At 54.2% G+C, this 26,128-nt stretch overlaps 9 protein-coding genes across 9 annotated transcripts; 4 read left to right on the top strand and 5 right to left on the bottom strand.

Annotated features, from left to right (window-relative positions):
- Positions 1 to 122: 122 nt before the first annotated feature.
- On the bottom strand, positions 123 to 4,301 carry C8Q71DRAFT_827005 (FACT complex subunit SPT16). Its single transcript, XM_047926308.1, has 14 exons — positions 4,124 to 4,301; positions 3,955 to 4,068; positions 3,817 to 3,901; positions 3,482 to 3,759; positions 3,023 to 3,430; positions 2,807 to 2,971; positions 2,631 to 2,752; positions 2,138 to 2,582; positions 1,920 to 2,090; positions 1,560 to 1,869; positions 1,204 to 1,505; positions 859 to 1,148; positions 465 to 802; positions 123 to 407 (listed from the first exon to the last, which is right to left on the bottom strand). Exons 1-14 carry the CDS (start codon positions 4,187 to 4,189, stop codon positions 283 to 285), a joined length of 3,219 nt encoding a protein of 1,072 aa, XP_047783383.1. The 5' UTR covers positions 4,190 to 4,301; the 3' UTR covers positions 123 to 282.
- A 106-nt stretch (positions 4,302 to 4,407) lies between these two features.
- On the top strand, positions 4,408 to 7,404 carry C8Q71DRAFT_819866 (acetyl-CoA synthetase-like protein). The gene is made up of 7 exons (XM_047926163.1): positions 4,408 to 4,735; positions 4,794 to 4,883; positions 4,940 to 5,054; positions 5,732 to 6,037; positions 6,091 to 6,354; positions 6,406 to 6,723; positions 6,773 to 7,404. Exons 1-7 carry the CDS (start codon positions 4,529 to 4,531, stop codon positions 7,201 to 7,203), a joined length of 1,731 nt encoding a protein of 576 aa, XP_047783382.1. The 5' UTR covers positions 4,408 to 4,528; the 3' UTR covers positions 7,204 to 7,404.
- A 75-nt stretch (positions 7,405 to 7,479) lies between these two features.
- C8Q71DRAFT_199075 (Alpha/Beta hydrolase protein) lies at positions 7,480 to 9,125 on the top strand. Its single transcript, XM_047916938.1, has 7 exons — positions 7,480 to 7,783; positions 7,839 to 7,964; positions 8,026 to 8,135; positions 8,186 to 8,274; positions 8,327 to 8,352; positions 8,411 to 8,540; positions 8,596 to 9,125. The coding sequence occupies exons 1-7, from the start codon at positions 7,587 to 7,589 to the stop codon at positions 8,929 to 8,931; spliced, it is 1,014 nt and encodes a 337-aa protein (XP_047783381.1). The 5' UTR covers positions 7,480 to 7,586; the 3' UTR covers positions 8,932 to 9,125.
- C8Q71DRAFT_199117 (uncharacterized protein) lies at positions 9,096 to 9,694 on the bottom strand. Its single transcript, XM_047916939.1, has 3 exons — positions 9,646 to 9,694; positions 9,298 to 9,591; positions 9,096 to 9,237 (listed from the first exon to the last, which is right to left on the bottom strand). Exon 2 carries the CDS (start codon positions 9,587 to 9,589, stop codon positions 9,320 to 9,322), a length of 270 nt encoding a protein of 89 aa, XP_047783380.1. The 5' UTR covers positions 9,590 to 9,591; positions 9,646 to 9,694; the 3' UTR covers positions 9,096 to 9,237; positions 9,298 to 9,319.
- Positions 9,695 to 9,805: 111 nt separating this feature from the next.
- C8Q71DRAFT_801720 (P-loop containing nucleoside triphosphate hydrolase protein) lies at positions 9,806 to 15,109 on the top strand. The gene is made up of 31 exons (XM_047925955.1): positions 9,806 to 10,019; positions 10,071 to 10,079; positions 10,206 to 10,300; positions 10,347 to 10,379; positions 10,431 to 10,661; positions 10,716 to 10,808; positions 10,861 to 11,120; positions 11,172 to 11,338; positions 11,386 to 11,451; positions 11,503 to 11,617; positions 11,667 to 11,704; positions 11,759 to 11,805; positions 11,859 to 11,924; positions 11,978 to 12,030; positions 12,090 to 12,169; positions 12,218 to 12,397; positions 12,450 to 12,470; positions 12,523 to 12,601; positions 12,655 to 12,668; positions 12,717 to 12,860; positions 12,913 to 13,193; positions 13,255 to 13,435; positions 13,484 to 13,510; positions 13,563 to 13,636; positions 13,686 to 13,765; positions 13,814 to 13,840; positions 13,894 to 13,904; positions 13,956 to 14,215; positions 14,287 to 14,348; positions 14,401 to 14,469; positions 14,530 to 15,109. Exons 1-31 carry the CDS (start codon positions 9,834 to 9,836, stop codon positions 14,730 to 14,732), a joined length of 3,252 nt encoding a protein of 1,083 aa, XP_047783379.1. The 5' UTR covers positions 9,806 to 9,833; the 3' UTR covers positions 14,733 to 15,109.
- C8Q71DRAFT_826994 (other/SCY1 protein kinase) lies at positions 14,795 to 18,348 on the bottom strand (the record flags this gene model as incomplete). The annotated part of the gene is made up of 15 exons (XM_047926307.1): positions 17,817 to 18,348; positions 17,720 to 17,759; positions 17,530 to 17,660; positions 17,367 to 17,474; positions 17,185 to 17,317; positions 16,948 to 17,133; positions 16,657 to 16,895; positions 16,403 to 16,607; positions 16,297 to 16,343; positions 16,161 to 16,250; positions 16,025 to 16,108; positions 15,911 to 15,976; positions 15,757 to 15,859; positions 15,401 to 15,702; positions 14,795 to 15,349 (listed from the first exon to the last, which is right to left on the bottom strand). Exons 1-15 carry the CDS (start codon positions 18,120 to 18,122, stop codon positions 14,795 to 14,797), a joined length of 2,595 nt encoding a protein of 864 aa, XP_047783378.1. The 5' UTR covers positions 18,123 to 18,348.
- Positions 18,349 to 18,434: 86 nt separating this feature from the next.
- C8Q71DRAFT_903445 (uncharacterized protein) lies at positions 18,435 to 20,681 on the bottom strand. The gene is made up of 2 exons (XM_047928820.1): positions 20,578 to 20,681; positions 18,435 to 20,509 (listed from the first exon to the last, which is right to left on the bottom strand). Exon 2 carries the CDS (start codon positions 20,398 to 20,400, stop codon positions 18,688 to 18,690), a length of 1,713 nt encoding a protein of 570 aa, XP_047783377.1. The 5' UTR covers positions 20,401 to 20,509; positions 20,578 to 20,681; the 3' UTR covers positions 18,435 to 18,687.
- A 629-nt stretch (positions 20,682 to 21,310) lies between these two features.
- On the top strand, positions 21,311 to 23,281 carry C8Q71DRAFT_198943 (uncharacterized protein). Its single transcript, XM_047916937.1, has 3 exons — positions 21,311 to 21,373; positions 21,429 to 21,542; positions 21,603 to 23,281. Exon 3 carries the CDS (start codon positions 21,633 to 21,635, stop codon positions 23,220 to 23,222), a length of 1,590 nt encoding a protein of 529 aa, XP_047783376.1. The 5' UTR covers positions 21,311 to 21,373; positions 21,429 to 21,542; positions 21,603 to 21,632; the 3' UTR covers positions 23,223 to 23,281.
- Positions 23,282 to 24,019: 738 nt separating this feature from the next.
- On the bottom strand, positions 24,020 to 26,015 carry C8Q71DRAFT_198899 (uncharacterized protein). The gene is made up of 4 exons (XM_047916936.1): positions 25,882 to 26,015; positions 25,685 to 25,801; positions 24,169 to 25,628; positions 24,020 to 24,109 (listed from the first exon to the last, which is right to left on the bottom strand). The coding sequence occupies exon 3, from the start codon at positions 25,602 to 25,604 to the stop codon at positions 24,174 to 24,176; it is 1,431 nt and encodes a 476-aa protein (XP_047783375.1). The 5' UTR covers positions 25,605 to 25,628; positions 25,685 to 25,801; positions 25,882 to 26,015; the 3' UTR covers positions 24,020 to 24,109; positions 24,169 to 24,173.
- Between the last annotated feature and the right edge of the window lie 113 nt (positions 26,016 to 26,128).

Raw genomic sequence — 26,128 nt, 5'->3', positions numbered from 1 at the left:
ATTCGACGTGACGTATGTGTCAGAAAGTCCTCGCAGCGCACGCAGTGTGGGTGTATCCTGACCATGTCAATTTTCACCTTGCTCATCGACTCGCCGACCCACTTCACATAAGTATGACAACATTCAGCGGCTCAAAGCTTGAATGCATAGTGCACCAATGTCATAATCTGCATATGATGGAACTTCCATGCGACGTACGGTACTAAGTAGACACAAGTAATAGATGCAAGACAGGCAAATGGACAGCACGACCAGAAGGCAGACGAAAAAGCCAGAATGTGTTCATCGCTTCTTGTTCTTCGCGTTGCCATTTGCCTTCGCCTTCGGCTTGGACTTCGCTTTCGGACGCTCGTCCACGTCAGATTCATCGCCATTGACTCTGCGTACGTCGGCTTGCTTCTTGTCCGCTACGATGAAAGTCAGCGCCCGCGTTTGCAAGCTCCAAGAGGAAGCTCTGAACGAACCTCTAGCGGCCTTCTTTTCCAGCTCATCCCAGTCGTCGCCCTCGCTCTCATCCGAGCCGAAATCAGAACCGCTACCCTCGTCGTCGCTAGCGTCAGAGCCGTCTTCAGAATAGGCGCTTTCTTCACCCGCAGAGCTCTCCGACTGTTCATCCTCAGCCTCGAACTCTGACTCTGAGTCTGACATCTCGTCAGCGTCGCTCTCTTCCCTACCTCCCGCACCGCCCAGGAAGCTCCAACCACCCTGCTGGAAGAACTCGTACGGATCTTCGTTGATGGTCTTCATGATAGGACCCCAGTTCAGGTTGACCGGGCCCTCGCTTAGAGGGATGTCAACGGAGCTAGCAAGCGGACAGTCAGTACAGCAGTGCACCACTAGATGAGTGACAGTACGCACTCGAGCCACTGCTTCACGTCATCGAGTTGCGAGCTTGGTATAGAGTTGATGTGCAGAGGTGTTTTGGTGAAGTCCCTGAAGATGAGTACCATATCGAACTGCTTGAGTCCGAATTGGACACGCTCCAAAGATGCAATCTCGATGTCGGCGAGTGTAACGACAAGGAAAGGTGGATCAGAGAGGTGGACAAGGCACTCCGTTGTCGGCTGCAGCCGCACATTCGTACGGAACGGCACACCTTCGAAGGAGAGCTCGCGGAAGGGAATATCCGGTTCGAGTGTATCCCCGGTCTACTCTTCGCGTCAGCGTCATACACAGCGCCACAAGGATCGACGATTGACGTACCGATGCTGTCGCCGCCTCTGCGATCTTCTCCGAGAACGAGCGGAATTCCTTGTTCACCATCTGCCTCCGCTTTCGTTCCTGCTGCTCGAGCTCGAGCTCATCCTCGTCGCCGTAACGGTACTTCCGCTTCCGGTTACCAGTCTCGTCGAACTGCACATCTGACGCCTCCCGGAAGAACTGCACGTCATGAGCCTTCTTCTTACCAATGATGATGGGAGCCTTGAGGTGAATGTGGATGATCACAAGGAGTTCGTGATCGCAAGGCTGGAAGAAGAGATGTTTGACGTTGCTGAAGAGAATGTCTATGACACACGGTCAACATGTCGACGGTATGTCAAGATGGGCTCTATACGTACCAACTTTCTGAGACCCCATCGGCGACTGGTATCTCAGACCGTTCTGATGAATTTCGACCTCACCCGGCAGTCGCTTGCCATCCAGCGCAGGTCGAATGAACACTTCTGGCAGCTTCGTGGGTCGACGGCCTTTCATCTCGACGAGAGACTCCTGCTCAATGACGTCGGCCATTTCCTTCTTCTGCTGCTCGCGCTTGTTGACCTCCTTCTTGAGGTCGGTGATCTGCTTTGAAAGCGTATCGAAACGGTGTCCATCTGCGGACCGATACGTGACAGAACGAATGAAGGTGGCGTCCGGGTCCTCGAACGGCTGCAAGAAGTCAACAAATGAGGCTTGAAGAAAGCGCACGCTGCACTCACTGTATCTTCCTTCTTTCCCGCGAGCTGACCTGGTGTCTGGAAGTTCACCCGCAAATAGGTGAAGTCACCTTCCTCGTTCTTGCTGACGTTCTTGATAGTATTGATGTGGAACGGCACAGCAAATCCGTGGATAGGGAGAATGATGGTCTGCGCTTTCCGGTCCACAAAGATCTAGCTCGACGTGAGCTTAGCTCAAGCTGAAGCTTGACAAAACGTACCCGTAGGCTTTCTGCCTCCTTCGGCAGAGCCGCCTCGCCCTTGTAACTTTGAAAGCGCTTCCATCCTTTACCCTCATTACGTCCAGTTCCTCCGCCACCCTCCGAATACTTCGTCAAACCATCCCCCTGCAGACGCTGATGTAGTTCCCTCTGGTGCTCTGCAATCTTTGCAGCAGCGGTTTGGATAGCCTCCTCCTGCGCTGCCCCTCGTGTCTTGTTACGGAGTACCTTTCCGCCGGCCATCTTGTTCTTCGCCGGAGACGCGTTCCCGTTCGCCTTCGTGGCAGGGGCCTTCTTCTTTGCCGGCGCAGGCGCAGACTTGACGTCATCCTCGTCGTCTTGGTTGAGGAAGAACATAGTGTCCTTGATTGACTTGACGCCAGATGTCAGACAGATCGCCTTCTCGTTGGAGACCTGGACGGTATCAACGAGCTGCAAAGCGTACCTAGGTCGAGCGTAAGCCACGCGCTCTTGCATAGTCATTGATACCTACTTTTTGCCATCGTGCTCAAGGTCAGTGAAGCCCAGCACGAGATTGAAAACCATGCCGGCGTGCAGTTTGCGTGTGTTTTTGGCGGAAAGCATATACTGCGAATCACGAAACTCCATACCGATCTACAGTGCATGCAATTGTCAATTCTTGACTCGACCGCAACCGTATTGACGTACCCCATGCCCCACATTCTTCGCAAAGTGCCTTTCCAACTCAGGTTTCTTATCACGAACATACTGCAACGCATGCTGATACACCTCACGTCCAACAACACCGTCCTTGAGCTTGCCCAGCATCTCAGATTGCAATGAGAGCAAAAGGGCGTAGATTGATTCTTGTTCCTGTGGCACTGTCAGCACATCCTTGTTCCAAGCATACGTGGGTCAAGTCACCTTCGAGGGGTCTACGATGAAGCTCCGGCCAACGTTAGCACAGTAGTTCCTGTAACGCATGCCGAGGCTCATCAGGAACACGCCCTTGTGCGCGATGTCGTCCGAAGATGAATCCGCGGCTGGGCTAAGGTCATAGCCACTGCTCGTTGTCTGTGACTGGATGATAGGGGTGTAGCAGAACTCTGTTGAAGCCCAGTCTACGTCGGTAAGCCCCTTGCCCTTGCTCCATACTTTGGTGTCTGGTCCTTTGGCGTTGTCACCCTCGCCATAGCCCAACCGTGTCTCGATCAGTTGAGCGAACGCCTCATGACTGATCTTAGACTCCTTGTCCAGGATAGTCTCGAGCTTCGTGACTGCGTAATATGTCAACAACGTCGACGTGAGGTTGGCTGCAGTTCGCACGACTTTCTGCTCGGCATGTCAGAGAGTGTATACTTAAACGTGGGGGGTGCGACTCACTAGCTCGTCATCATCCTTGACCGCGAGGAAGGAAGACACGGCGGGCGCAATTTCAGCAAGCGCCGGTTTCTTATCCGCTGCATCTAGTGCCTTCGTCCATTGGTCTATCAACTTCCCAGACCGCGCCTCCTTCGTCAACGTGCCGACGCGCGTGTTGGATATGTAAGCCTCAAGGAAGCGCGACAGGGCGTCCGTAGGGGGGTCCTTCGCTTTTGCTTGCACGAAGATGTCTATGGCTACCGGAGCGCCAGAGTTTTTGAGTTGGGACAAGATCTTAGCTGTAACATCGCAAGCATGAGGGGAACATGTCGAAGTGACAGGATTTGCACAGGTACCTTTGGACGCCGAACAAAGTATACAAATCCGGTCTTTGAAGAAGAGCATGAACGTCGAGGGGAATTCGTAACCCAAGAACCAAGTCTATACGGCTTGAGCCTCAATACCGTCCAACTGATGTCTCAGTGAGGACGCACCTGGAACGCAACACCCTTCCGAATCGGCTCATCCTCCGGGTTAGGATCGCCCGCAGGTAAAAATATAGCGTCCACGTCTGCTAGTGTGCTGTAGTCGCTCTCATTGCTTGCATTCTGCCGGTGATAAGTAAGCCATCGTCCTGAAATTGGAGGCGACCTGCGCACACACATTCCACGCGTCGAGGACTTGTTTGAGGCGTCGGTTGAACACAGGCGCATTCAGCTGCACAGCCATGACTCGCCTGGCTAAAACACGGTCGGTTGAGAGCGTAGATAGAGAAGGGAGGTGGCGGTTGGAGGTAGGGGAACGCGTCCTGTGGCCACCAGTAGACACGGTCGCGGCGGAGTTTCAATAGCGCGTCGATGTCACCCGCGCAAAGAGTCACACACGGCGTAGCCGCGTGACCCACCGCGGACCAGTGTGACGTCCCGAACTGAGAGCGTGACATGACCCTTACCTGCAACCATGAGCGCCAACCCTACTTCCCCGCTGTTCGGCCACGACAACTGCGCAGCTAATACGTAGGTCTTTATTCGACGACGACGACGACGCGCTCGTTGAAGGTCCACAGCCATGGTCTTGTCTGACTACCTCGTCACCGACGACCTCACTATCATCTTGGGTCTGGTCGCTGCCTGCTTGTTTCTCCTCCACAACCTCTACAAGCCCCAGTCTCTCGTGCATCCCATTCTCCTTGGTCGTCAGAGCGATGCCGCACGCGTCAGGCATCCTGGAGAGAGCGCCGTCTATCGAAACTACAGTACTGGAATGCTCGGGCGTGTAAGCAGGCGTTCGTTCTCGTAGCTTCAATGTGAATGTAACATCCCGGACATCGCAGTTCCCCGTGAGGCCTGGCAAAGATGAGCAAGTGCTCCTGGACCTCGTAAAGCCTGGCTCAGATGCGCCGCGGACGCTCTGGTCAACCAAAGTGCGTGACATGCGTTGTAAATTGTTACATGTCCGTCTCAAGCTGCGCGGCGCCAGATTACGAACCCAGAGCTGAGAGACCGGGCTGCGGCGTTCGGTACCGGGCTCATTTCGGCTGCCAAACTGGTCCCACAGGAGTCAAACGTCCTCTTGTTGCTGAACGATGGCATTGGTGCGTTACTCTACTTGTCCTATGTAGGCCCTTCCGTGTGCGAGCGCCTGTGGGCAGAGTACGTGTCCCGCCTGGCGTCAAATCCGGCGGCTTTGCCCGTTGTAAGGCCCCAATGCTTGAGGGAACTGTATGCGTTGTTATGTCCCAGCTGTTTCCAAACCAATGGGCACCTGCGTGCAGCCTCTGGAACTGCGCAGAGGCGGAGGCGGGGTTTCCAATGAGGTCGTACCTTAAAAGGCAGCGCCGGGGGCGAGCCCGTCTCAGCGAGACCCTAAGCGCGTGGCTGAGGTCGAATGGCAGAGGCTGCAGATCATCAGAACTCAGGACCAGACCGCATCCGCCTATGTGTATTCAGTCGAGGAGGATGCAGACGTATCGTTTCACCGTAGTGAAGCCAAGCGATCTCTCGCAACTGCAAACTAGCGGCGGGTGAATCTCGCTGAGTCGAATGTCGTATGGCAGGTACCGGTGCGCTGGATACGAGTTTACAGCACGGTACCTGGCAAATGCACGCCTCGATTGAGTCGGGGTCTACTGCGCTTGTTCGGGGCAAGGGAACTATTTCGCGCGGGAAGTCCGTCCATTGGGAACCTTCATTTTCATCGCTCCTTGCACACGTACGCGCACGAGGGCCGTGGCTTGCCATAGTGGATGATATCAATGCTGATGCAATATAGAGTTCCTCATCACCGACCTGGCGTTGGCTTCATATTCAATCCCGTCATTCGTGGTGTCCTCACTGTCGCTGCTGTCACCTGTCCTGGAGAACCACCCACCCTCAGTGGTTGTGACGGATGTAACATTGCTGCCACATTTGCTGGAGACACTGTACGACTCTCACGACAGTGCTCATCCTACCATCGTCGTGGTCGGCGAAGTGGATGCCAAGAACCTCCGCTCGGCTCAGCATGTCCAGCTACTGAATTGGGAGGACGTCCAGAGTGTTGGCTCTGCACAAGCGAAGTTGCCATTCGCGACTCAAAGTAAGTCATCGTCGCTTAAATGGATCGCGGCTGACCTCAATGATTCATCGTAGACCCACGAGATGTCGTCACGGTTGCATTCCACGCCAATGCACTTGGAGAACTTGAGGGCACACAACTTACACACGAAAATCTGACTGCAGGTGTGGCAGCGACGCGCAATCTGCTACCTCTGTCCAGTGCGATCTCATCGCTCGACACTATTATCTCCGCATTCTCTCTGTCTACACCGTACGGCCGCGCTGTCGCGTACACTGCTATCTACGAGGGCACTAGCTTTGCCACTCTAGACAGCACGCGACTCATTACAGGCCCACGTACGTTCCGGGATGTATCATGAGGGACGGGATACTGACTATGATATCTAGCGACCACACCCCTTGACGCGCCGTACTCACCCGCCAGTCTGCTGGCCGACCTGCGCTCTGTAACGAACTACCCGATCCCGTCGCCTACTGTCTTGTTCGTGACGCCCGCGCACCTGAACGCACTTTCCTCTGCCGTGATTGAACAAGCGCGCAAGTCGTCGTTCCTGTACTCCTTCGCATGGCGCCACAAGTATGCGTCGCTGCTCGAAGGGTTTTTGACGCGCCAGAGCCTCTGGGACCGCCTTGTGTTCGATGCGGCGCGTGTCAAGGTGCTCGGGAAAATAGCGGGGACCATCCGCGCTGCGGTCAGTGCTGGAGGTAGGTCTTCACGTCTACGTGTCCGCCCTGGTGGCTCACATGAGAGCAGGCCCCATTGAGTCGCAGTCACTTGTCCCCATGCGCATCGCGCTCTCCGTACCGATCGTCAACGCGCACGTCCACCCACTCGTCGCCGGCCCCGTCTTTGCGTCCCACCCGCTCGACCTGCAGACGTTCCCGGCGCAAGAGGCGGAGACAAAGGCCTCCGCAGCGGACTCTTTCGCGTTCACGTACCTCGCCGCGGTCGGCCCTCCCTCCGTGAACGTTGAGGTGAAGCTGCTCGGCGTTGACGACTCGGCCATCGAGAACGGCGGAGACCCCTTGGGGGCGCTGCATATCCGCGGCCCGAGTGTGGGCAAGCTGGTGCGCCGCCAAGATGCTGAAGTTGTTGAGGAAGGCGATTGGTGGGTGCCTATCGGCCAGAGGGCGAGAGTGGTGCCCAATGGCACGTTCAAAGTGGTCGCGATGACCTTGAAGTAGGTGCGCTCATCTCGATGACATACTGTATCGACCTGTATCGGCTTCCTTGTATGTAGTAAGTACAAACCCTCTGAAAGCTGTTAGATCGTGATTCTTGCGGGACGATATATCTCAATGCTACATAGTTTCACGCTGTGTGGATCTGCTGTTTAGATGAGAGCATCTCTTTTTGGTCAGCAACGGAGACTAGTTTAGATCCCATGTCATGTCCGGCCAATGTCCGGCGCTGCAAACAGCAGTCAACCGAAGCTTGTGATTTAGAGTATCAGATGCAATCGGGCATGTACAACGACTCGGAGGTTCCACTACTACTAGCCTCTAGATAACTTAGTAGTACATACCAGCCTCCTTCAAGTTCAGCTTGTGTCAGTCTTCTTGCCATCATGAGCTCCGATACGTTCCCCGTACAAACGGAAGCAGACGTGCAAGCCATACCAACTATCTTCGACGCGAAGACTTGCACACGCAAAGGTCTCTGCCCCGTAACTCGCATCAAGAACGAGAACGACCCGCTCGAGAGCCATTCACTGTACTTCGAGCAGCATGGCTCGGGTCCGGAGAAGATTGTGCTCATTATGGGGTGAGCGATTTCGTTAATTGGGCCATGAAATGGCCAAAGCTAAGCTGCGGTACAGGCTGAATAGCACGTCATTCGCATGGTTCCCTCAGGTGGACTACTTCAGCAAGAAGCCGGAGTGTTCGGTGCTGGTGTTTGACAACAGAGGAGTAGGCAACAGCGGTGCTCCTATGGGGCCATACACGTATGTTTGCGGCATGCACATGAGGTCTGAATGGCGAGACAGTGAACCGGGATTTATGCAGGACGAGTGCCATGGCAGACGATGTCGTCACGCTGCTAGACTACGTCGGGTGGACAGCGAAGCGGGACCTGCATGTCGTTGGGATCTCTCTTGGAGGGATGATTGCTCTAGGTACGTCCTTCGCACCTGTGCATGCGGACGACATTAAATAGGAAACTCAGAGCTGGCTACTAAGATTCCGGAACGCATCGTCTCCCTTACGCTTGCAGTCACCAGAGCAAAGCGCACCTTGCGTTCCGCATTTCCCTCGGTGAGCTGGATGTCGGACTCCGATGGCACGTAGACGAGCTGAAGTAGGACAGATAAAAGGTTTCACCTCCTTGGCAAGGTAAGCCGTTACGCAAGTGCCCTTCCACGCAACTCATGGAATACTCTGTCCTTTACAGACTCCTCGTGATCACCGACCCCGAAGCGAAAATCCCAATGGTGCTTGACATGCTATTCCCAAGGCACTGGCTGGACGCAAAAGCTGCGGAGGACCCTGAAAGTCGTACGAACCGCGAGCTACAAGTCATCGTGAGTCACCCTTTCGAGGTCATATCTCACCTCCTCAGTTAGCGTGCGTATCCAGGAGTACCGCCAGAGATTCGAAGTCACCCGCCCTCAGAAGCCCGTCGGTGCGCTCTCTCAGATGGCAGCGGCCATGACCCACAATGTCTCGCCCGAGCGACTGCACAAGATCTCCGAGTCGATACCGAAGGTGCTGATCGTCACGGGGGACCAGGACAACCTCGTCCCTCCAAGCAATAGTCATTATATGAAGGAGCACATGCCAGAGGCGGAACTTGTTCAATGGGAGGGCGTTGGCCATGCTATCCAGGTGCAGTGTAAGAACAGATTCAACGCACTGCTTGAGCAAATCATGAAGGAGGGACGGGACAGATTGGCGGCCAAGTCAGGATTGTAGCCCATGTACCATGCAGTGTATGTATGCCCAACCTGGGTTACTCCCCATGATAGAGAATTCGAGCACGCTACATGTGCACGTACCACACGACAGCACAGTCCGACATAGGGCTCGGCCCTACAGTGGACTAAAACCATCACGGAGACGAGAGGAAAAGACCTAGATTAAATCCCTACATTTCCTACGCAACCCGTCTGCGATAAGCATTTACTGAACGGGAGGCCAAAGACAAACCGGAAAAGGTGCCTTAAAGCAGCGGCGTCATGCAACAAGAGTAACCGGCCAGATGTATGCGAGCGGTAGCAACTGAAAAGTAGAAATAAGACGTCAGCACGCACCATACAGTATAGTCGCAACAGTACGCACGAGTGAACCATGCCCCACTACATCACTTTTCCCGAGCCATCTCCTTCAACTCCATCCCAACCTCCTTTGGGAACCGTCTGAAGTGCGCCATCTTCAGCTCGGGCTCTATCCGAATATTTGACGGGTAGCTCTCTCCCGCATCAGCCCTCCGTTTCATGAGGAGTTCAATGAGCGTCGGCTGCTTGATGTCCGAACGCACGGGCTCAGGTAAGGTGCGCTGAAGCGGGATGCCTTGCTGCGCCAGCTGGCTCTTGGGGATGACTTTCACTAGGCGAGGTAATGAAGGACGCATCGCTAAGGATAGGAGCTCATAAATCTTGTCCACAACACTGACAATGAGAGTCTCACTTACTGTCTGACCCTCACCCGCGAGCAGGTCGTAAGAGAGGAAGGTAGCGATGTCACACCAGAAATCCGAGCGTGACGCCACGCGCCAGAGCGATCATCGCGTCACACCGCGTCGTCACGCGTCGCGGGGACGCGCCGTGGGCGTCTCAGGCTTTCACTTCCTCACCAAGTCCGTCGGCGACTGCAGCATGCCTCCGAGACAGCCTGCGAAACAATCAGGAAGTACTGGGCGGAAGAGGAAGTTAGGGAGCGCTGGCACAGATGTCCCAGATGCTGATAATAACGGAAGTACTACCGCGAAGAAGCCGCGGACGAACAAGGGGTCCAAGGCGAAACAAAGAGAGCCGGTCAACTGGCCGGAATACTTCGACTCTGTAGGTTGCGACAGAAGTACTTGATGCCGATAGTGACTGATAGTCGCGTAGCTCTTCAAGGTCAGTGGGCCTTGCGCCGGTAGACAATCGACACATATTCACTGTATACACTGCGGCACCTAGATATTCAAGGCAAGTGACGTCGCGACCTCATTCATCGAGTTGTTCTGATCTGTCAGCTCATAGGCATTGAACACTGTTCTTGCGTTCTGCGCTTCCAGAAAGAACTTCGCAATCACTTTCCCGGTCGTCCGCCAGTCCGTCGAAGGGTTGCTGAAACAGTGGGTTTCGTCTCGGTTCCCGATCGGCGTGTTCACAGTATTCTAGACCATTAGATCTCTCTAAGGTTGCAGAATTAAAGTGAGTATAAGAAACAAGCCGCCATGTGTCTGGAATGTTCACCGAGTCCAGAGCTCTTCTGCCCGACACGGTCAACTTTGCCTACATTCCTAAGGCGGAACTTCGCATCCATGCCGAGTCTCAGGATACGTCGAAGCGGCGCGAGAACTCACCCGACTACGCTGCATTTGGCTCTCAGGGTGCCTCCAATTCGAGTGTGGGTGCTGCAGCTGATGACGACGAGCATGTTCTCGTACTCGACCTCCAGGAGAACTCAAGAGGGAAGAAAAGCTCTAACCCAGGGTAAGCCTGGCTTGCTGGTCTTGACTATGACTCCGGTTTGGACCATTGTTTCAGGTTTGCGCATGGGCTTCCTCCTGCGTTGACGCCAGAGGCCACTAAGAAACTCATCAACAAGAGAAATGAGCGCTTCATACAAGCTGTAAACGAGTGAGATATTCAGCCCTTCATCTCTAGTCGTGTCACTCACTATTGTATACAGGTTGCTTGAGGCAACGTCTAAGCACGATGACCCTGTTACGCTACTACAGGCTGCTGCACGAGATCACATTCCTATTGACCCGTCCTCGAGATCTTTCAACAAATTATCACAATCCGACTCGAAAGGAAACCAGCGTATCGTGCCAGACCCTGCAGATCGGCCAGCCGTCGATGCCGTCATCGAAGAGATAGAAGAGCAGGAATGGTACCAGGACCAGATTGTCGACAAACGAATCGTCGAAGCCAAGGACGGCCATATCGGTACGTCTCTCGGCACTATATTTCTGTGACACGAGTCTGTATCTGTGGCAGAGGAAATCGACCCTCCCCTGTCCGAGACCATTGCGCAAGCTCTGCGAGATTCAAGGAAGATCACCTCCTTGTACACGCACCAGGTCGCTGCAATCAGGGCATTGTCGCAAGGCAAACACGTCATAGTCTCCACGAGCACAGCGTCAGGGAAGAGCGTCATTTATCAGGTACGTGCCATAGACAATCGAGCAGACAAACGACTGAATCGGCTCAGGTTCCTGTACTGCGTTTCCTCGAGGAAGACCCGGCCTCCACGGCTATGTTCATATACCCGACAAAGGTCAGGAGTGAGATATCCCTGAGCAAATAATTGACTGACAGTATCAATCAGGCACTAGCCCAAGATCAAAGGCTTGCGCTTGAGCAGCTGCTATATACGTGCCCAGGTCTGGAACATATCAAGGTGTACAACTATGATGGTGATACACCACAAGAGCTCAGAGCGGGTATGTGCTTCGCCACGGATATCCCAAAGACTACTCATACTGTCTCCAGGAATACGCGAGTCTGCCTCCGTGATTTTCACCAACTTCGTGAGCACAGATATCGAGCAATGCATACAGAGGCCTAAAGTGAGATAAATCTAGGATATGCTACACGCTTCCATACTCCCTCACGAGGATCTCTGGCGAAGGTGCGCAGATTGGTACACCTTTTTGACAGGAAAGTTTCAGTGTAGCGTTGTAGATTCCTCAAAAACCTGAAACTCGTCGCTGTTGATGAGCTTCATTATTACTCGAATATCTTCGGCAGGTGCGTGAACGGTATCGCGATAACCTGTGAGACATATATGAATGACTCTGTAGTCACGTCGCCCAAGTCATGCGCAGATTCCGCAGAGTATGCGCAGCTGTCGGTAGTATGTCGTTCGTGTGTTACCTGCAAGCTATGCATTTCTCATCGAACGGGGCGTTATAGATAGGAGGACTCGTTTCGTGTCTTGCAGTGCAACTATCGCAAAACCTAAGCAACATATGCAGAGCATCTTTGGCATCGAGGTGCGCGCTCCGTTTCTATGGAATGCCTAAGATTGACGATGTTGTCAGGACGTTGAAGAGGTCACGGAAGATGGTGCACCATCCGGTCGTAAAGACTACCTGGTCTGGAATCCTCCACTCATAGACCCAATGGACGAGACGTCTGGTCGCCGCGGTTCACTAACAGAGGCAACCCGCTTGATGAGATTCCTCATGGCGCGTGGCATCCGTGTCATACTATTTTGCAAGGTGCGTGAAACGGAATCTTTCATGCGCTCATGATGAACATTGCCATGCGCAGATCCGGAAGTCTTGCGAATTAGTGAGCAGAAGTCTCATCAGTCAATGCTTATTCGTACTCAGTGCGCTCGTAGGCGATGAAAGCTTTGCGCTCTGAACTCGCAGCGGATGGCCGACAAGACATTCTGGATCGTGTGATGGCGTATCGCGGAGGTATGTGCACAGAGGCTTTCTACAGTTCACTGCTCAGGTGTACCTTGTTACAGGCTATTCCCAACATGTGCGTAGTACAGATAAAATCGATACTATATGCTCACCGTCTCTATAGGACCGGCGCAAGATCGAAGCAGAGGCCTTTTCCGGCAATCTACTCGGAATTGTCGCCACCAATGCCCTGGAATTGGGTGTTGACATCGGTGTCTTGGATGCTGTCATCATGCTTGGCTTTCCAATGGGCGGCCTAGCCAGCTTCGTGAGTACCAATGTCTTCCATGTCTCAAGATGTGTACTCATATCGGGAACAGCGTCAGCAAGCAGGTAGAGCCGGGCGACGAGCTCGTGATGCTCTGGCTGTCTTTGTTGCAGACCAGTTCCCTATCGACCAGCACTATGTCAAGAACCCCTCAGAGCTCTTCGATAAGCCCATGAACGACCTCGTCATTGACCTAGACAGCAAGGTCATGCTGGAGGCGCACCTACAGTGCGCAGCACATGAGATGCCCCTGATGGATGACGATGCAGTCTACTTTGGCCCGCACATGAAGGAGATTTGCGACACACGCTTGACCCAGGACAAGGACGGATGGTGTGTATTCTTCGAAACATCCGGACTGGCTGTACAGCTAACTGAGTGTTACGCGGCGGAGGTATCATACACACCCGAAGTTCCTACCATTCCCGGCCAAGCACATCTCTCTTCGGGGTGGAGAAGAAGAGAAGTACAGCGTCATCGACATAACCAGAGTAGGCAAACCCGGAGGTTACCCTCAAATCCTCGAAGAAGTCGAGGTTTCGAGAGCTCTCTTCGAGCTCTATGAAGGCGGAGTAGTGAGTTGCCCCGCCCGTGTTTCGGTTCGTCTCTAACCCAGTTTCCAGTTCATACATCAAGGATTGACCTTCATCGTATGCATGAGATCGACAACATTCTCAAAGCAATACTGACGATGTGCTTCAGGTGAAAGAGATCAGCCATGATTCGAAGATCGCTAAGCTCCTGCGTTCAGATGTCAACTGGATAACCGAACCAAGGTGAGTACATTGGCTGCATCGTTAGCACCCGTGTTCACACTATGCGAAGGGATTTCACGAATACCGACGCAGCTCAGACGTATCGCATTCGGGAAATCAAGGATTCGCCATGGCGTGCATATTACGGTCGTACGTAGAGTTCTCATTCACTCATTTCCCTCCTCACCTGTTGTACAGGTGTCGAGCTAAAGACCGTCGTCTATGGTGAGATATTTCCCAGTCTGCCCATGTGTGTTGCTCATCTTTCTTCACTTCAGGTTACTTCAAGATCAGGTCGGCTTTGCAACTTCATATCCTTGTCCCCAGTCTCTAACCTCAGAACAGAAACAAGGCTATCATCGACGCCGTTGACCTGGACACACCGCCTTATGAGCGCGAGAGCACGGGGATGTGGATGGACGTGCCAAGACCGACTCTGGAACTTATGAAAAACTCCGGCATCAATGCTGCGGAAGCTATCCACGCAGCAGAGCATGCTTTCATGAATCGATTTGCGCTAGCAGCAGACCTCAAAACTGAGTGTAAGGTCGCTGAAAAGGAATACAAGGCAACTACGTCGCAGAGAAAGCGTCCAGCTCGGTGAGTGGGACGGGACGCGCATGCCGGAAACCCTCCACTGACGGTATGTGGACTTGGTGTGGACCACCAAGCTTGATCTTCTACGACCCGACTGGTACAAACGGAGGCGTCGCCGTGAAGGCGTTCGACCACGGTATGTGGCTAGTATTGCAGCATACGCCCCAGTCTTCTCACTTGATTGGCAGTATCGGATCTCCTGCAACGGGCCCTAGACACCGTGGAATCCTGTCCCTGCCAGGAAGGCTGCGCAGCTTGTGAGCAAATTCACCATCACAATACCACGCGTGTCCTGACAATGATTACGACCCCCATAGGCATCGACAGCCCAACTTGTAAAGAAGGGAACTTGGTATCGTCGAAGACGGGTGCTTTGGTTGTTCTGAAGGCCATTCTCGGACGCCCCATCGACGTGGACCTCATACCAGAGTATCCCGAGCCTATTGCTGCGACCCAGGATACTATCATTCCAGCGGTGACAGTCCGTGCAGCGGAGGACATCGAGGTAGAGAAAGCTTGATCCGCATACTTTCGCGTGCATGTATCATATTCAAACGTCACGATGATATACTATGATGAAGCCTAGGCTAATGGATCGAAGTCTCCCCAGTCGTCCTTCGTGAGTTGTTTCTGCGTGCCATTGCTTGACCAAGACGGTTGCGCAGGTCGTGATGGTACAAGCGGGGCGCTCATGCTCGGGGGTGACGCGAATAGGGGAGGTGTCGACATTGTCATGGGCGGTGCGCCCATCGAGGTCAGAGGCAGGGTCGACATAGACGTCAGCGGCGGCGTCGCGGTAAGAGAGATGTTGTAGTTCGGGGCGGACACCTGACTAGGCGTGAACGACAGTGCTGTGGGTTGCATAGGTGCAGATCCTGATAGAGATGTCCTATGTTGTGCTGGGGCCGACATAGGTGACGAATCGAACGGTGTAGCGTTGAAGGCAGAAGAGGATATTGGTTTCGCGCCAAGACCACGGCTCTGCCTGTTGAGGGTGCCCCTTGCGGAGTTTATGCGCGTCGTCGACGGTCTCGGAGAAGAAGGTAGAGATTGAGCTTGTGAAGGCTGCGATGGCTGCGTTGCAGCCGGTGGTGGCGACATAGTAGGCGAGAAACCGGGACTCTGTATGTCTGGGGTCTATTGAGAAGATGAGCGAGAGATACACAAGGATGGAGACCGCATGCTCACCGCCGGGTTCTCAGTGAAGATACTTCCCCAGACATCATCCTCCCAATTCTTGGACGAGTCAATGAAGGTATCGGCCTTGACAGTTGCCACAGAGCCATTGCTTAAAGCAGTTCCATTGCTCACGAGGCTTTCGAAATCGACCGAACCGCCCAACGACGGTGCACTCGTGCCATTGGCAGCTGCAGAGGACTTGTCCTCGATGCGTTGAGAGTCGCGCAGATACTGGTCGTGTTCTCGTTCGACGCGGTCGCCGAGCTTGCGGATAACTTCCATGAACCGCTTGAACTGTGAGACCGTCAGGACTGGAATAAAGTCGATCAGTTATTGCTTATTGAACGATCAAGTATGATACGCACGAGGACCCATGGACATAGCCCATAGTTGTGGTAGTACTAATGTGGCAACGGCCTCGCGGTCAACTTTCATGCCCGTAGCCTCTTGCACGGCCAACGTTGCCATCTACGTTTGACTATCAGCGCTGTGCCCAACATATCCCCAGAGTGAGCTTACGGTGACGGCAGGTTCCTTTGTCCTGATCTTCGACAGAAGGGGGACTAGCTTTTGCGTTAGGCTCGTCTGGATGTACGTCAGCATCCGCAGACAGGCCCGCGCAATCTGGCTCACCTGGTCCAGTGTCTTGACCATCGCAAGGAATGTGTGCAACGTAGCGACTTTGACGGATAGGATCCGAGTCTTGGTGAAGACGAGCTGCAAGAACTACTCAGGGCCAGGAGCTGCGGGCAGAGACGCTGGCACGTACAGCGACACGAGGGAAGAGGACCCCTTGAACTTCTGCATAGTCTATAGAATCGCACAAGTCCGGCACGCATCTCAGTGCACGTTCTTGCACCTATTGTGGATCAGCTTCGGTCCTCTACAACGCGAAATATACTGACAACAGCGTGCTCGGAGTCAAGTGCGTTATAGACAAGCGGCAAGACGTCTGAGCGACGATCCAGTATCAGCCCCAATCGAGCCGGTCAACTTCAGATGGCTACTTACGCTCGCGAAAGACGGGTTTCTCCGTCTTCTCTTGAAGCATTTGGAGATTGTCCAGCAACGTCAGCATGTTTGCAGGAGGCTCCTTCAGTACGAATAGTGGTTTCAGGCCCGGAAGCACGAGCGTGGCGAACTGGCTTGATGATAGGATCTGGGAGATGGCGAATATATTAGGCAATATATACGGTAGCAGCTGTGTGTCTTTCATCTGTGAGAGGCTCAATCAGCTTGAGCCTCGTAAGACGGAACGAACGCACCTCCTCGAGTAGTGATGGCAGGATCTTGCGTATTCGAAGACCTTCAGAGAACTTATCGAGGACACCCATGAGACCCTTCATGAAGGATATCTTCTCTTCCCGTGTCTTTGCCGCGAAGTTCGACCGGTCGAGGAAGTTGAGCGTCGAGATGGGCAATGAGGAAAAGAATGCGTGGGTAGGGAGGGACCCGGGTGATGGTCTGTTTTGTGGATGTCGTCCGATGAGCGCACCAAGTAATGCTGTCTCGGATAATAAGAAATGGAATCAAGGAGTCAATCAAAGGCTGCGTACTTCGCAAGTCAGGGTCTAGGCGCTCCATGCCAGTCAAGGGCTTGCCAGCGTTTTCGCGGAGAGAACTGATACTGCCGTGATTCTTGAAGGGCGGGTTACCCTTGCAGTGCACCGCATACATCAAGCAGCCTAGCGAGTACATGTCCGACGCAGGGTCCAGGACCTCGTCCAAGGCGTATTCAGGTGCTATGAACAGGTCAGAGATACACTGGTACGCAGTACAGCTGAGATACGCACCCATGTAGTCGAATGAGCGCTGCGTATAAGGAGACACCCGTCCGTCAAAGGTCGGGAACTCCCAACGTGTGGAACCGCCACCTGGAGCGGATAGTGCGATCGTCAGCCCGAGGCCAGATATCTTCCAGTCTCCCTGGGATCGACGTTAGGAATGAGCAGCAAGTGATTATTGCAGGACTCACAGCGCTGTTAATGAGGACAATCTCCGGAGTTAGGTTCGTGTGAATGGTACGAGCAGAGGTATGCAGGAACGAGAGACCCTTGCAGACTTGCAGTATACCCTTCTGGATCTACAACTGGGTTGGCACACGAGACGTCCGTTCGGCCAATTTGAACAACACGTACCTCGATTTCATCCAATTCAACAAGAGGGGTATACTGGAAAGAGCCTGGTATCGATAGGTGAAGAGACGAAATCACTGGCTCGGTCGCGAAGATGAGTTCGTTCCGGGTCTCTTCCAGCGGCTCGACCATCTCTACGCACATGGGTAGCAAGTGAGAACGGAAGTTTATGGAAAATGGACTAGTAACACACCGAGAATACATGGGTGCCGCAGTCGGGAAAGAGCAGACGCCTTTTAATCACAAATTTGAGCTGTTGCGTACCGCGACATCAGTGTTCAGCGACACACCTCCGCTTTCAGCACCTCAATCGTCCGTTCTCTCGATGCAGGACCCATCCGGTCCATCTCCTGACTCCGCTTGTCCGCACTCCAGACAGAAACGCGCTTTCCTGTAGTCTTGTGGGTCGCAGATTGCACCCGCCATGGGCCGACATTGAACGGAGGCGCATGTGCAGCCGCAGTGGGCAAAGCAGACGTCGAGGGGCCGGACGGACCTGGAGTCGACGACCGGCTTCCATTTAGAGAGGGTCCGCCGATGTTATACGACTGCGAGATGTTCGTGCGAGCAAAGAAGGATGTCGCTGCAGCAAGCATGTTTGACTGCCTTCCTGTTCAAACTCTACGAGGTGATGTCCGCGACCCGCGCTGTAGGTACCACAAAGGGTCAAGCGGTTGTAAGGCTAGACAAGTGTATATAGCGAGCAGGAGGTGTCGGCAGCGATGCCTGCGGATTGCTGCGACACAGTCCCAAGGTTCTTAGCAGTAGTGTCGGGCACCGAGCCTCACAGGCCTGACAACTACGTGTGGATGTCAGCTTCAGCAGCGCCCAAACAAGCGCCCGTTGGACATTCATGTCGTACTCTCCGCCAACTCATTCTTAGGTACTTAGACAATCCGTATGGGCTTAAGTATGGCAATGGGATCAATACTCTCCAACGACGATACATGCGTATATCTCCCAGGAAATAGCCCGAGACTGCGGCGGATGCTGTGCCATCAGTGCGAATGAGTATGTACGTGACAAGCTCGCGGCGAAGAATTCGAACTCGGGAGAGACTCCGGGATCGAAGTCATGGCCCATGTAAGTATAGCACACAGGAAGACGTGATTCATTTCCGAGTAGGATGATATGCTTCATAAGATAGATATGCGGCTCTTCCTAGACCAAGTCGATGGCCAATGAATGAGTATCGTTATGTCTGACTATATCGACTAGTTCGCCGAAACGGGGAGCATAATGTCCCTCCCAGAGCGCCGGCGAGCGAATTGGCGTAGCGATCCTCAATTCCGAGAGTCTTGTGCCGCCCCGCAAGCGATCCTCCACGCAGCCATACAGGGCTCGCAGCATCTGTTCGACGTCCTCCTCGGCTCCTCTGTCGCACCTTACGGCGAAGGTCTTGAGCTCTGGGCAAACAGGCGACTGGCTTGTTGATGATCGCATGGCGACGAAGAACGCCTCGGGTACCGGAAAGTTGGACGCAATGCGCAGCTCGAGAAGACGCGGAAACGACGCGAGCAACCGATCCCACTGTTCGCGGCCCACCAGATTCGTGCCGCCGCTCATGACGGTGAGTGAGGCCAAAGACTGGTGGAAGATGAGAGGCAACTCGGCGAGCGCGTTCGGCAGAAAGTTGTCGTAACGGTCCTCGGCCGCCTCGAACGTGATACGGAATGCAGGGTTTCTGTGGTCCGAGCGCTTTGGGTCTGCGCGAACCACAAACCACTCGTCCCAGAGTTGGAGCCAGACTGAGCGGAATGTCTGCAAGGGTCCAACGAGGTACATGTCTTCGGGAAGCATTCCAGCCAACGTCTTCGTGCTGGCGGGGACGACAGGAGAGTCGTCGGGCATGTGAAGGGCGTTACCCACGAGCATGATGCGGGCGTCGGATGGGAGCGAAATCCGCGAAAGAAGAGCGGAGCACTGAGCGGAAGGGCCGTTGAAGTCAAGTGTCCGTAGCGAGTTGAGTTCCACTGGCCGGCGAGTCGGTGGCGGGTCAGTGGTTGGTACCACAGGACCTGCGCTGAAGAGAGTCAACTTCCGCAGAGAAGGCGCTGCCTCGAGTATGTCGACCATCGCGTCCAGGGTGGGCTGGCGACGTCTCGGTAGAGATCTGAGGCTGAGTGTTGTCAGGTTTGGTAGCACCAAGCCGTCCCAGTCAACGGATAGACTATCGAGAAACAGGGTTCGAAGCCGAGGGAAGTGAGCACAGTTGACACGAAGGTGCAAGGGACTGCTGAAGTCGAACACGGACGACAAGTTCAGCTCTGTCAGCCGAGGCATCGGTCCCTCCAGCATCGAGAGAAGGGACGCTTTATGCAGCGAAATCATGGAGTATGGCTGTAGCTCCATCTGAGCGATACGGTGAAAATGTGGGGCGAGGAGATCCTTGATCGGAGGTGCCTGGATGGCGGACGGCCGTACGGAGCGGGAGGTCGCGTCGTGGAGGATAACATGAATGTCCGCGTCCTTCGAGCGCATCAGGCAGAGTCGTACGAAGGGGATCCCATCAGTAAGATCAATGAGAGACCATGCCAGCGGAGAGGACACTAGAGTCGCGCGCCATTGCCGACATACGCCTACGATGTTGATCATCCACCTCGAAGTCAGTCCCCGGATTTGGAGGAATTCAAAGACCTTCAGGAGCACCTCGGGTGGAAGGCTACCCACGGGCAATGTTGAGTTGTAGAGCTCGCGAAGACGGCAGGCGTATCGGTCCGCATGAGAGATTCTGGAGAGGGCCCAGTGGCGAACGCCCGATGGCGACATGCCCTGGATCTGCCCTTTGTCTTCTTCAGTCAGTGGAGGTAATGTGTATGCGAAGTCGTCGTCTTCCGTCTGGATCTTCAAAGGGATTTCATGAGAGCGGTGCATGGTTGTGAACTTATCGCGCGGATCGTCGCTCTCAGCCTCGCTCCTCCGAGTCGATCGTCGACAAGTGCCGCTGAACCCGGGGCTCAGGCTGTAGTGACCGAGGTACCTGCTACCAGTTATGCACATTGCAGTCTATCAGTACTCTTCCGACTGATTCGCGTGGAATAGAATCCTTACTGATGTATGCTGCAGTATGACACTGTTTGACAAGCCTACTAAGTAGGAAGGTTTGAAGTTCGTCACGACGTTTGAGGACGTCGGCGTCGGTCTTCAGCGCTTCAGCTTCAGCGCTTCGGAGCTAGCCTGACATGGCATACTACATACATTAGTACATATTCAAAATGCTTTGCATTCGCACAGCTACAACGTACTAAACATTGTATCTTGGACCATTCTTGGTGAAGCAATTGCATACTGCGAACCTAACTTATCCCTCTCACTTCGACAAATACTCACTGGATTTGATCGACTTTGATCGCTCAGCTGCCCATTAGCGGTTCAGGAATCAGCATTGCTACGTTTCCAGCCACGTGACTGCGCCAGTGCCTAAATCGTGTACGAGATCTTAGATCTAGCTCAGAGCCTGCCTTGCTCAGGCCCAGGAGTCAGGAGGCTGGATGCATGTAAGACGGTCGACGAGGTACGGATCTCACCATGTATGTACGGATTATGTCTCACTTACGTAGGGCGACGCCCTCAGTGACTTTACATAAAACAAACAAGCGAACAAATAAATAAAAAAAGGCTCGCAGCGGGCTTTCCAGGAATCTGGCTACTGCCCCCCAACTACCCCACCTGCATCCGTAACTTACGCAGAAGCTGCGTCAGTCATGCGCGCAGTATGCGTTCATTTGGAGTCTCTTTGATCTAGATGCCATAGTCCGGGGACGGTCGCACGAAGACTCAGCACAGCCGTTACAACAAACTTCACCGCTCGCTGCGAATTCCCGCTAATGCTCTTGACTTGCACAAGGTTCGTTCGTTCGTCTCGTCTAGTACTGTCGACTAGTTCATAACCATTACCACAGGTGTTGAAACCTACGAGCCATATGACCGAGCATCGGCACGGCCTACCAGAAAGTGTGCTCCTTGCGTTGCCGGACGACCAGCGCGTGGTACTACAAGGACGTTCTCTACAACAGGTATGTGACTGGATATCTATTCAGACACTAGCATTTACACGTCAATCGTCGGATCCACAGGCTCTGCGCAACTGAACTCTCATCGTCAATATGCTGCCTAATGAGCTTCTCGTCGAGATCTTTCATCTCGTCGCGGCGGTGTACGACGGCAATATATGGAAGAACAGGGCCATGGGCGTATGCCGCTGTTGGCGAGACATCATCCTGAAGACACCCCTCCTATGGAACGAAATCGACTTGTCGAAGGACCCGCAATTCGTGAGGCTTTGTCTGGCACGTTCAGAAGACACGAGCATCAGCCTTTATCTTGCCATGCAAAGCCCCCATCCCAGAATCCTGGCAATACGCGACTTCCCTGCGCTCGTGTCCCTGCTGGAGTTACATCATCCGCGGATCTCACACGTCGACCTCTATGTTGATTGGACCCAGGCGGATCACCAGCACGAGGACCCAGGAGCGATGTTGAGGATGCTGGAAGCCTGCTTACCGGCGCTGGAGTCGATGTCTCTGGTGACGGGGCCCGGGCTTTCTTTGCGCTTGACGCGGAACTACCTTCCGAGGATCCAGAGCCTCTCACTTTCTGGCGTCACGATCGATTGGACCAGCTTGCCACTGCCGAATTTGACGTCCTTGAAACTATGTGACGTCATACATCCCGACGCCAGCCACCCTGGCTGCTTAGCCTCCCTCCTCGATGTGCTGGATACGTGCAATGGCTTGGAGAACTTCACGTACGAGCAGTGGCACGCGGTTCCAGGGCTGGAGCCAGTCGCAGCAGTCCACATCGTATCGTTGCCCCACATGCAGCGGTTCTTCGTCTCCGGCTCGCCAAGAGACATCTTGGAAATCCTCACACACATCTCTCTGCCGCGGGGTGCCCACCTCTCTGTCGAGTTGTTTGAGCTCGGAGCTGACCAAGATTTGGACATCGAGCATCTACCGATCCTGGCGGCTGTCTTGCCACGCAGTGCCACACGCTTGCCTGCCCTTGCGGACGTGCGACACCTCATGGTGTGGTTCGAGCAGTTCAAGCTCACCATCTATGCCGATGAAGATCGTACGGAGTTCTGGGAGTCGCAGGCTTGGAAGACGTCCGATTACAAATGTTCCCCCAGCGACGGAGATACTCCTGTCATGCCGGCTCTTTGCATGGCATATCACCTCCCGGGCTCGGAGGTCGACCATTATCTCCTTGTCAACGTCATGCGCGAGCTCGGCCAGTACTTCTCATCGAGCCTGGAGACGCTCATCGTCCACGGGATTATGGACATCGTCGAAACGGAAACGTGGGCTGGTGTGCTCGCGGCCTTCCCCCAACTGGAGTACCTGGAGGTCATCTCGCGAGAGTGCGACATGAAGTACTTCCCGGCCGCGCTCGAGCCGACGCCGACCGCGACCCCCTGTCGAGGTTTGCGCAAGCTCGTTCTGCGGTACGAGCCGAATGACGAGGATGGCGGTCTACAAATGCTCAACGCTCTTTGCGTCGCGTTGCAGAAGCGCGATGAGGCTCACTGTCGGTTGCAGTCGCTCAGCCTACAGGTGGAACCTGTAACCATTGACACAATGTACACGCCTTCGACGGCTGTCAGCCGTTTGCCAGCCGATTTCGAAGATATACAAGAGAAATTGGAGATCTTGGTCGACTCACTGGAGGTCATGCTATTGATCGATGGCGATTAGTGGATCAACCGGAACAGCGGTAGTAAATCGAGTGAGTGTAACCTAGTTGCGTGGTCCGCTTCAAGTTCACGAGCTAACAAACGAGCAGAACAGCACATCCTGCATAGTACACCAAACGCTGGGGGTATACGGTACTACGTCGCATCAGGCTTCCGTTGTCAAAGGCAGTAGCCGAGTATCAATAACAGTACTTAATGCACAGACTGAGCTACAGTCTGCACGCGCGGGCTCGTGAAAGTAGAGTTGCTAGACCGATAACGTGGCATCACTGAACATCACCGATGCTGCCTACGTAGAAGTTGTGACTACCCAGAGTACACTAGCCGTCGTCGTTGCCCACGCGCAAGAAGACTCTGGCCTGGAATTGACCGGAGGTGGAGCCTCTCGCAGCTGATCATGAGCGCTGAGCGCTGAGGGGTTATTGGTGCGGACATCCTTGACTGCAGCGCTTGTACAGCAAAGAAAGAAGCGCTTTACGCACCGTATAAGGTGTATAACTACGTGGATGGGGGATGCTCCTCCGTGGCCGTTACAAATTGGTCTGCGAGGAGCGTTTGAGTTGTACATCTTGCGAGCCACTATTCTCGACGACAGAACTTCGGAAGACCACATAAAGTGATCCAGAAAAGAGCACGCCCCGATGTAAGTACACCTTACACGAATTGTGGTGATTTCCCCGGAGCGGTCAGAGCACGTATGCATCTCCGGTAGGGGGTTTCACAGCCTTCGCACGAAGTAAAGATACTCAATACCCGTTGTACCGCTACATTCGAGACGATCTTGCCTGCAAGAAAACCCCACAAGCGACAAAGGGAACAAACGAGTTCTGGGCACTCCCGGCTTCGTGATCGGGCGAAGGGACATACATAGACCCTCCACATCTGCTGCTGATCCATTATGGTAATTATCAGACTTGTCCCATCAACGTATCGAATGCAACACTCACGAAGTTCAGGAGCGACGATCGTATCCTCCGGTCCAATCATCCCAACGAACAACAGCAACGTGGCGGTCAAACCACTCCAGATCCTCCTGCGCGAGCTCGCAACAGTCGGTCACGTATAGCTCTTTCACCGCCGATACCATAAATCCGGGTTCGTCTTCCCCAACGGAGCCGGACGCTGCGTGTGCGTCGTAGCGCGCTTGCAAGAGCGAACGCAGGGCCGAGCTGTGGAAACGCTTGCATCCTTGAAATGTCAGCGCCTTGATATATGGGCAGGCGGGCCATTGCTCTCCATGAGGCGTGGCGAAGGGACGGGAAAGCGGCTTCATAACCTCCGAGCTTAGGCCGTCGCAATCTTTGAACGATACTTCATAACACAAGTGCGGGCTCCGCACCGCGCTCAGAAGGAGCTTCAGGAGCGTCATGGCGTCTGTGATCCCCTCTATGTCGAGGGAATATGAGGCCCCAAGGATGGCGTTGTCATCCTTCGAGCACCGAGTGTACGACACCTTGGCAAATACAGGGTGACTGAGCAGTCGATGAAACTCCGCGAGGACGTTGCCTGTGATATCGAAGAATGCGACGCTGCCAAGCCGTGTGTACGTCGTCTCCAGGATAGGTGGTCCAGTATAGGAGCAATCCAGTGCGAGATCAGCGAGCCGGAGGTGAGTCATCACGCAATGCAGAAGACATAGCAGGAGGTCGACGAGTGGGAAAGGCGGGTGGTGCGACTCGTATTTTGAGATGCAGATGCTCTGGAGCGTCGGTGGCGGTGGGAATTGACTCATTTGAAGACACGGCTTCACGTACACTTCGCGGAAGTGTACACCCTTCATGAAGAGCTCAGTGAGTTCGGGGGTGTGAAATTCGCCAGTTATAGGCGAGGCGGCCTCGTCGCTCGCGGCTGAGTCGTCAATGATGGAGTCGAGGCTGAGTATCTTCAGCTTGTCCGCGTGTCCCACGAGGTCGATACGAGGAAGGGGAAGTGAGTCGGAATGGAGAAGTCGCAAGAGAAGGCTTCGCCACCTCTTCATATGCGGAGCCAGCACGTCCATGATAGCCTTTACTCGAGCCTTCTCCTCGTGATCCGTCCCCATGGGTGGCTGCCACTCGCGCCTGCGCGAGATGAAGATGTCGATCGGGAGCTCTCGCGAGCAGGCGAGGTATTTACGGATTCTCGCGAGCGGCAGTGGGCCGTTGGGCTCGTCGACCCAGATGACCAAGCGCGTCCAAAAGGAAGACACGTTCTCCACCAGCTCTCGCCATGTGTGACAGACGGAAGCGAGGGCCCATGGGGTGCAGTGTGACTCGGTATCGCGCACGGCACAGAAAACAAGGAGGAGGACATCTGCCGGGAGATCATTGACGGTGACCAGGGGTTCGCGGATGCCAGGCGTAGAGGGCTCAGGAGAGAGTTTGGCGGCGCAGCGATCAGACATGGCCTGAACTGGGGGCGTGCCTCACTGGGACGAACAGTTCATTGCTTGAGTAGCAAAAGGAGAAGAAATTGGTGACATACGCTCGGTGCGTCTGTTGGTCGGAGGAACGGACTGCAAATAACTTGAATGAGCAGAGTCACCACTGGCAAGTTCGCGTAGCGGCGTATAGAGTTGATGTCGCGTTGGCGAAGAGGTAGCTGTAGAGATAGCCAAAACGTCCGTGAGAAATATTCTGAAAGTGATATTTTCAAACGCTACGATGAGGTTGAGTACTTACTACAATGCCTGAGAAGCCCTGAATGGCGTTGAACGTAAACTTCGCTGTCAGCCAAAGCGTACACTGGCAAGTCGTACGTTGATTCGGTTGAACGTTTGAACGTGCAGGAGCTCCTTATAAGCGCCCGCGGTGGTTCCTTGCCGCTCGGGCGCCGCGCCATCCTCTTCCTTCCTCCGCTAGATTGACGGTCCCAGTCCCGGCGCTTGTCAGTCCCTTATTCCCACGGCTACCATATTCGGACACCGGT

Source organism: Rhodofomes roseus (genome assembly GCF_022264815.1).
Source record: "Rhodofomes roseus strain CIRM-BRFM 1785 chromosome Unknown C8Q71scaffold_2, whole genome shotgun sequence".
Classification (NCBI taxonomy): Eukaryota; Fungi; Basidiomycota; class Agaricomycetes; order Polyporales; family Fomitopsidaceae; genus Rhodofomes; species Rhodofomes roseus.
Note: the sequence above shows the minus strand (reverse complement) of the source record. Positions and strands in the feature narration are given on the sequence as shown.

What these genes read in the sequence shown, in the direction of transcription:
- C8Q71DRAFT_827005 (XM_047926308.1), bottom strand. Translation starts at nt 4,189, where the DNA reads ATGGCTGTGCAGCTGAATGCGCCTGTGTTCAACCGACGCCTCAAACAA. An exon ending in ACTTTGTTCGGCGTCCAAAG is followed by an intron (nt 3,760 to 3,816) that starts GTACCTGTGCAA and finishes GCGATGTTACAG; the next exon opens with CTAAGATCTTGTCCCAACTC. An exon ending in CAGAGGCGGCGACAGCATCG is followed by an intron (nt 1,149 to 1,203) that starts GTACGTCAATCG and finishes CGCGAAGAGTAG; the next exon opens with ACCGGGGATACACTCGAACC.
- C8Q71DRAFT_819866 (XM_047926163.1), top strand. Translation starts at nt 4,529, where the DNA reads ATGGTCTTGTCTGACTACCTCGTCACCGACGACCTCACTATCATCTTG. An exon ending in GTTGCTGAACGATGGCATTG is followed by an intron (nt 5,055 to 5,731) that starts GTGCGTTACTCT and finishes GATGCAATATAG; the next exon opens with AGTTCCTCATCACCGACCTG. An exon ending in GTTGCCATTCGCGACTCAAA is followed by an intron (nt 6,038 to 6,090) that starts GTAAGTCATCGT and finishes GATTCATCGTAG; the next exon opens with ACCCACGAGATGTCGTCACG.
- C8Q71DRAFT_199075 (XM_047916938.1), top strand. Translation starts at nt 7,587, where the DNA reads ATGAGCTCCGATACGTTCCCCGTACAAACGGAAGCAGACGTGCAAGCC. An exon ending in GCTCCTATGGGGCCATACAC is followed by an intron (nt 7,965 to 8,025) that starts GTATGTTTGCGG and finishes GGATTTATGCAG; the next exon opens with GACGAGTGCCATGGCAGACG. An exon ending in GGTTTCACCTCCTTGGCAAG is followed by an intron (nt 8,353 to 8,410) that starts GTAAGCCGTTAC and finishes TGTCCTTTACAG; the next exon opens with ACTCCTCGTGATCACCGACC.
- C8Q71DRAFT_199117 (XM_047916939.1), bottom strand. Translation starts at nt 9,589, where the DNA reads ATGCGTCCTTCATTACCTCGCCTAGTGAAAGTCATCCCCAAGAGCCAG.
- C8Q71DRAFT_801720 (XM_047925955.1), top strand. Translation starts at nt 9,834, where the DNA reads ATGCCTCCGAGACAGCCTGCGAAACAATCAGGAAGTACTGGGCGGAAG. An exon ending in TTCATACAAGCTGTAAACGA is followed by an intron (nt 10,809 to 10,860) that starts GTGAGATATTCA and finishes TATTGTATACAG; the next exon opens with GTTGCTTGAGGCAACGTCTA. An exon ending in CACGAGGATCTCTGGCGAAG is followed by an intron (nt 11,806 to 11,858) that starts GTGCGCAGATTG and finishes GTAGCGTTGTAG; the next exon opens with ATTCCTCAAAAACCTGAAAC.
- C8Q71DRAFT_903445 (XM_047928820.1), bottom strand. Translation starts at nt 20,400, where the DNA reads ATGCACCGCTCTCATGAAATCCCTTTGAAGATCCAGACGGAAGACGAC.
- C8Q71DRAFT_198943 (XM_047916937.1), top strand. Translation starts at nt 21,633, where the DNA reads ATGCTGCCTAATGAGCTTCTCGTCGAGATCTTTCATCTCGTCGCGGCG.
- C8Q71DRAFT_198899 (XM_047916936.1), bottom strand. Translation starts at nt 25,604, where the DNA reads ATGTCTGATCGCTGCGCCGCCAAACTCTCTCCTGAGCCCTCTACGCCT.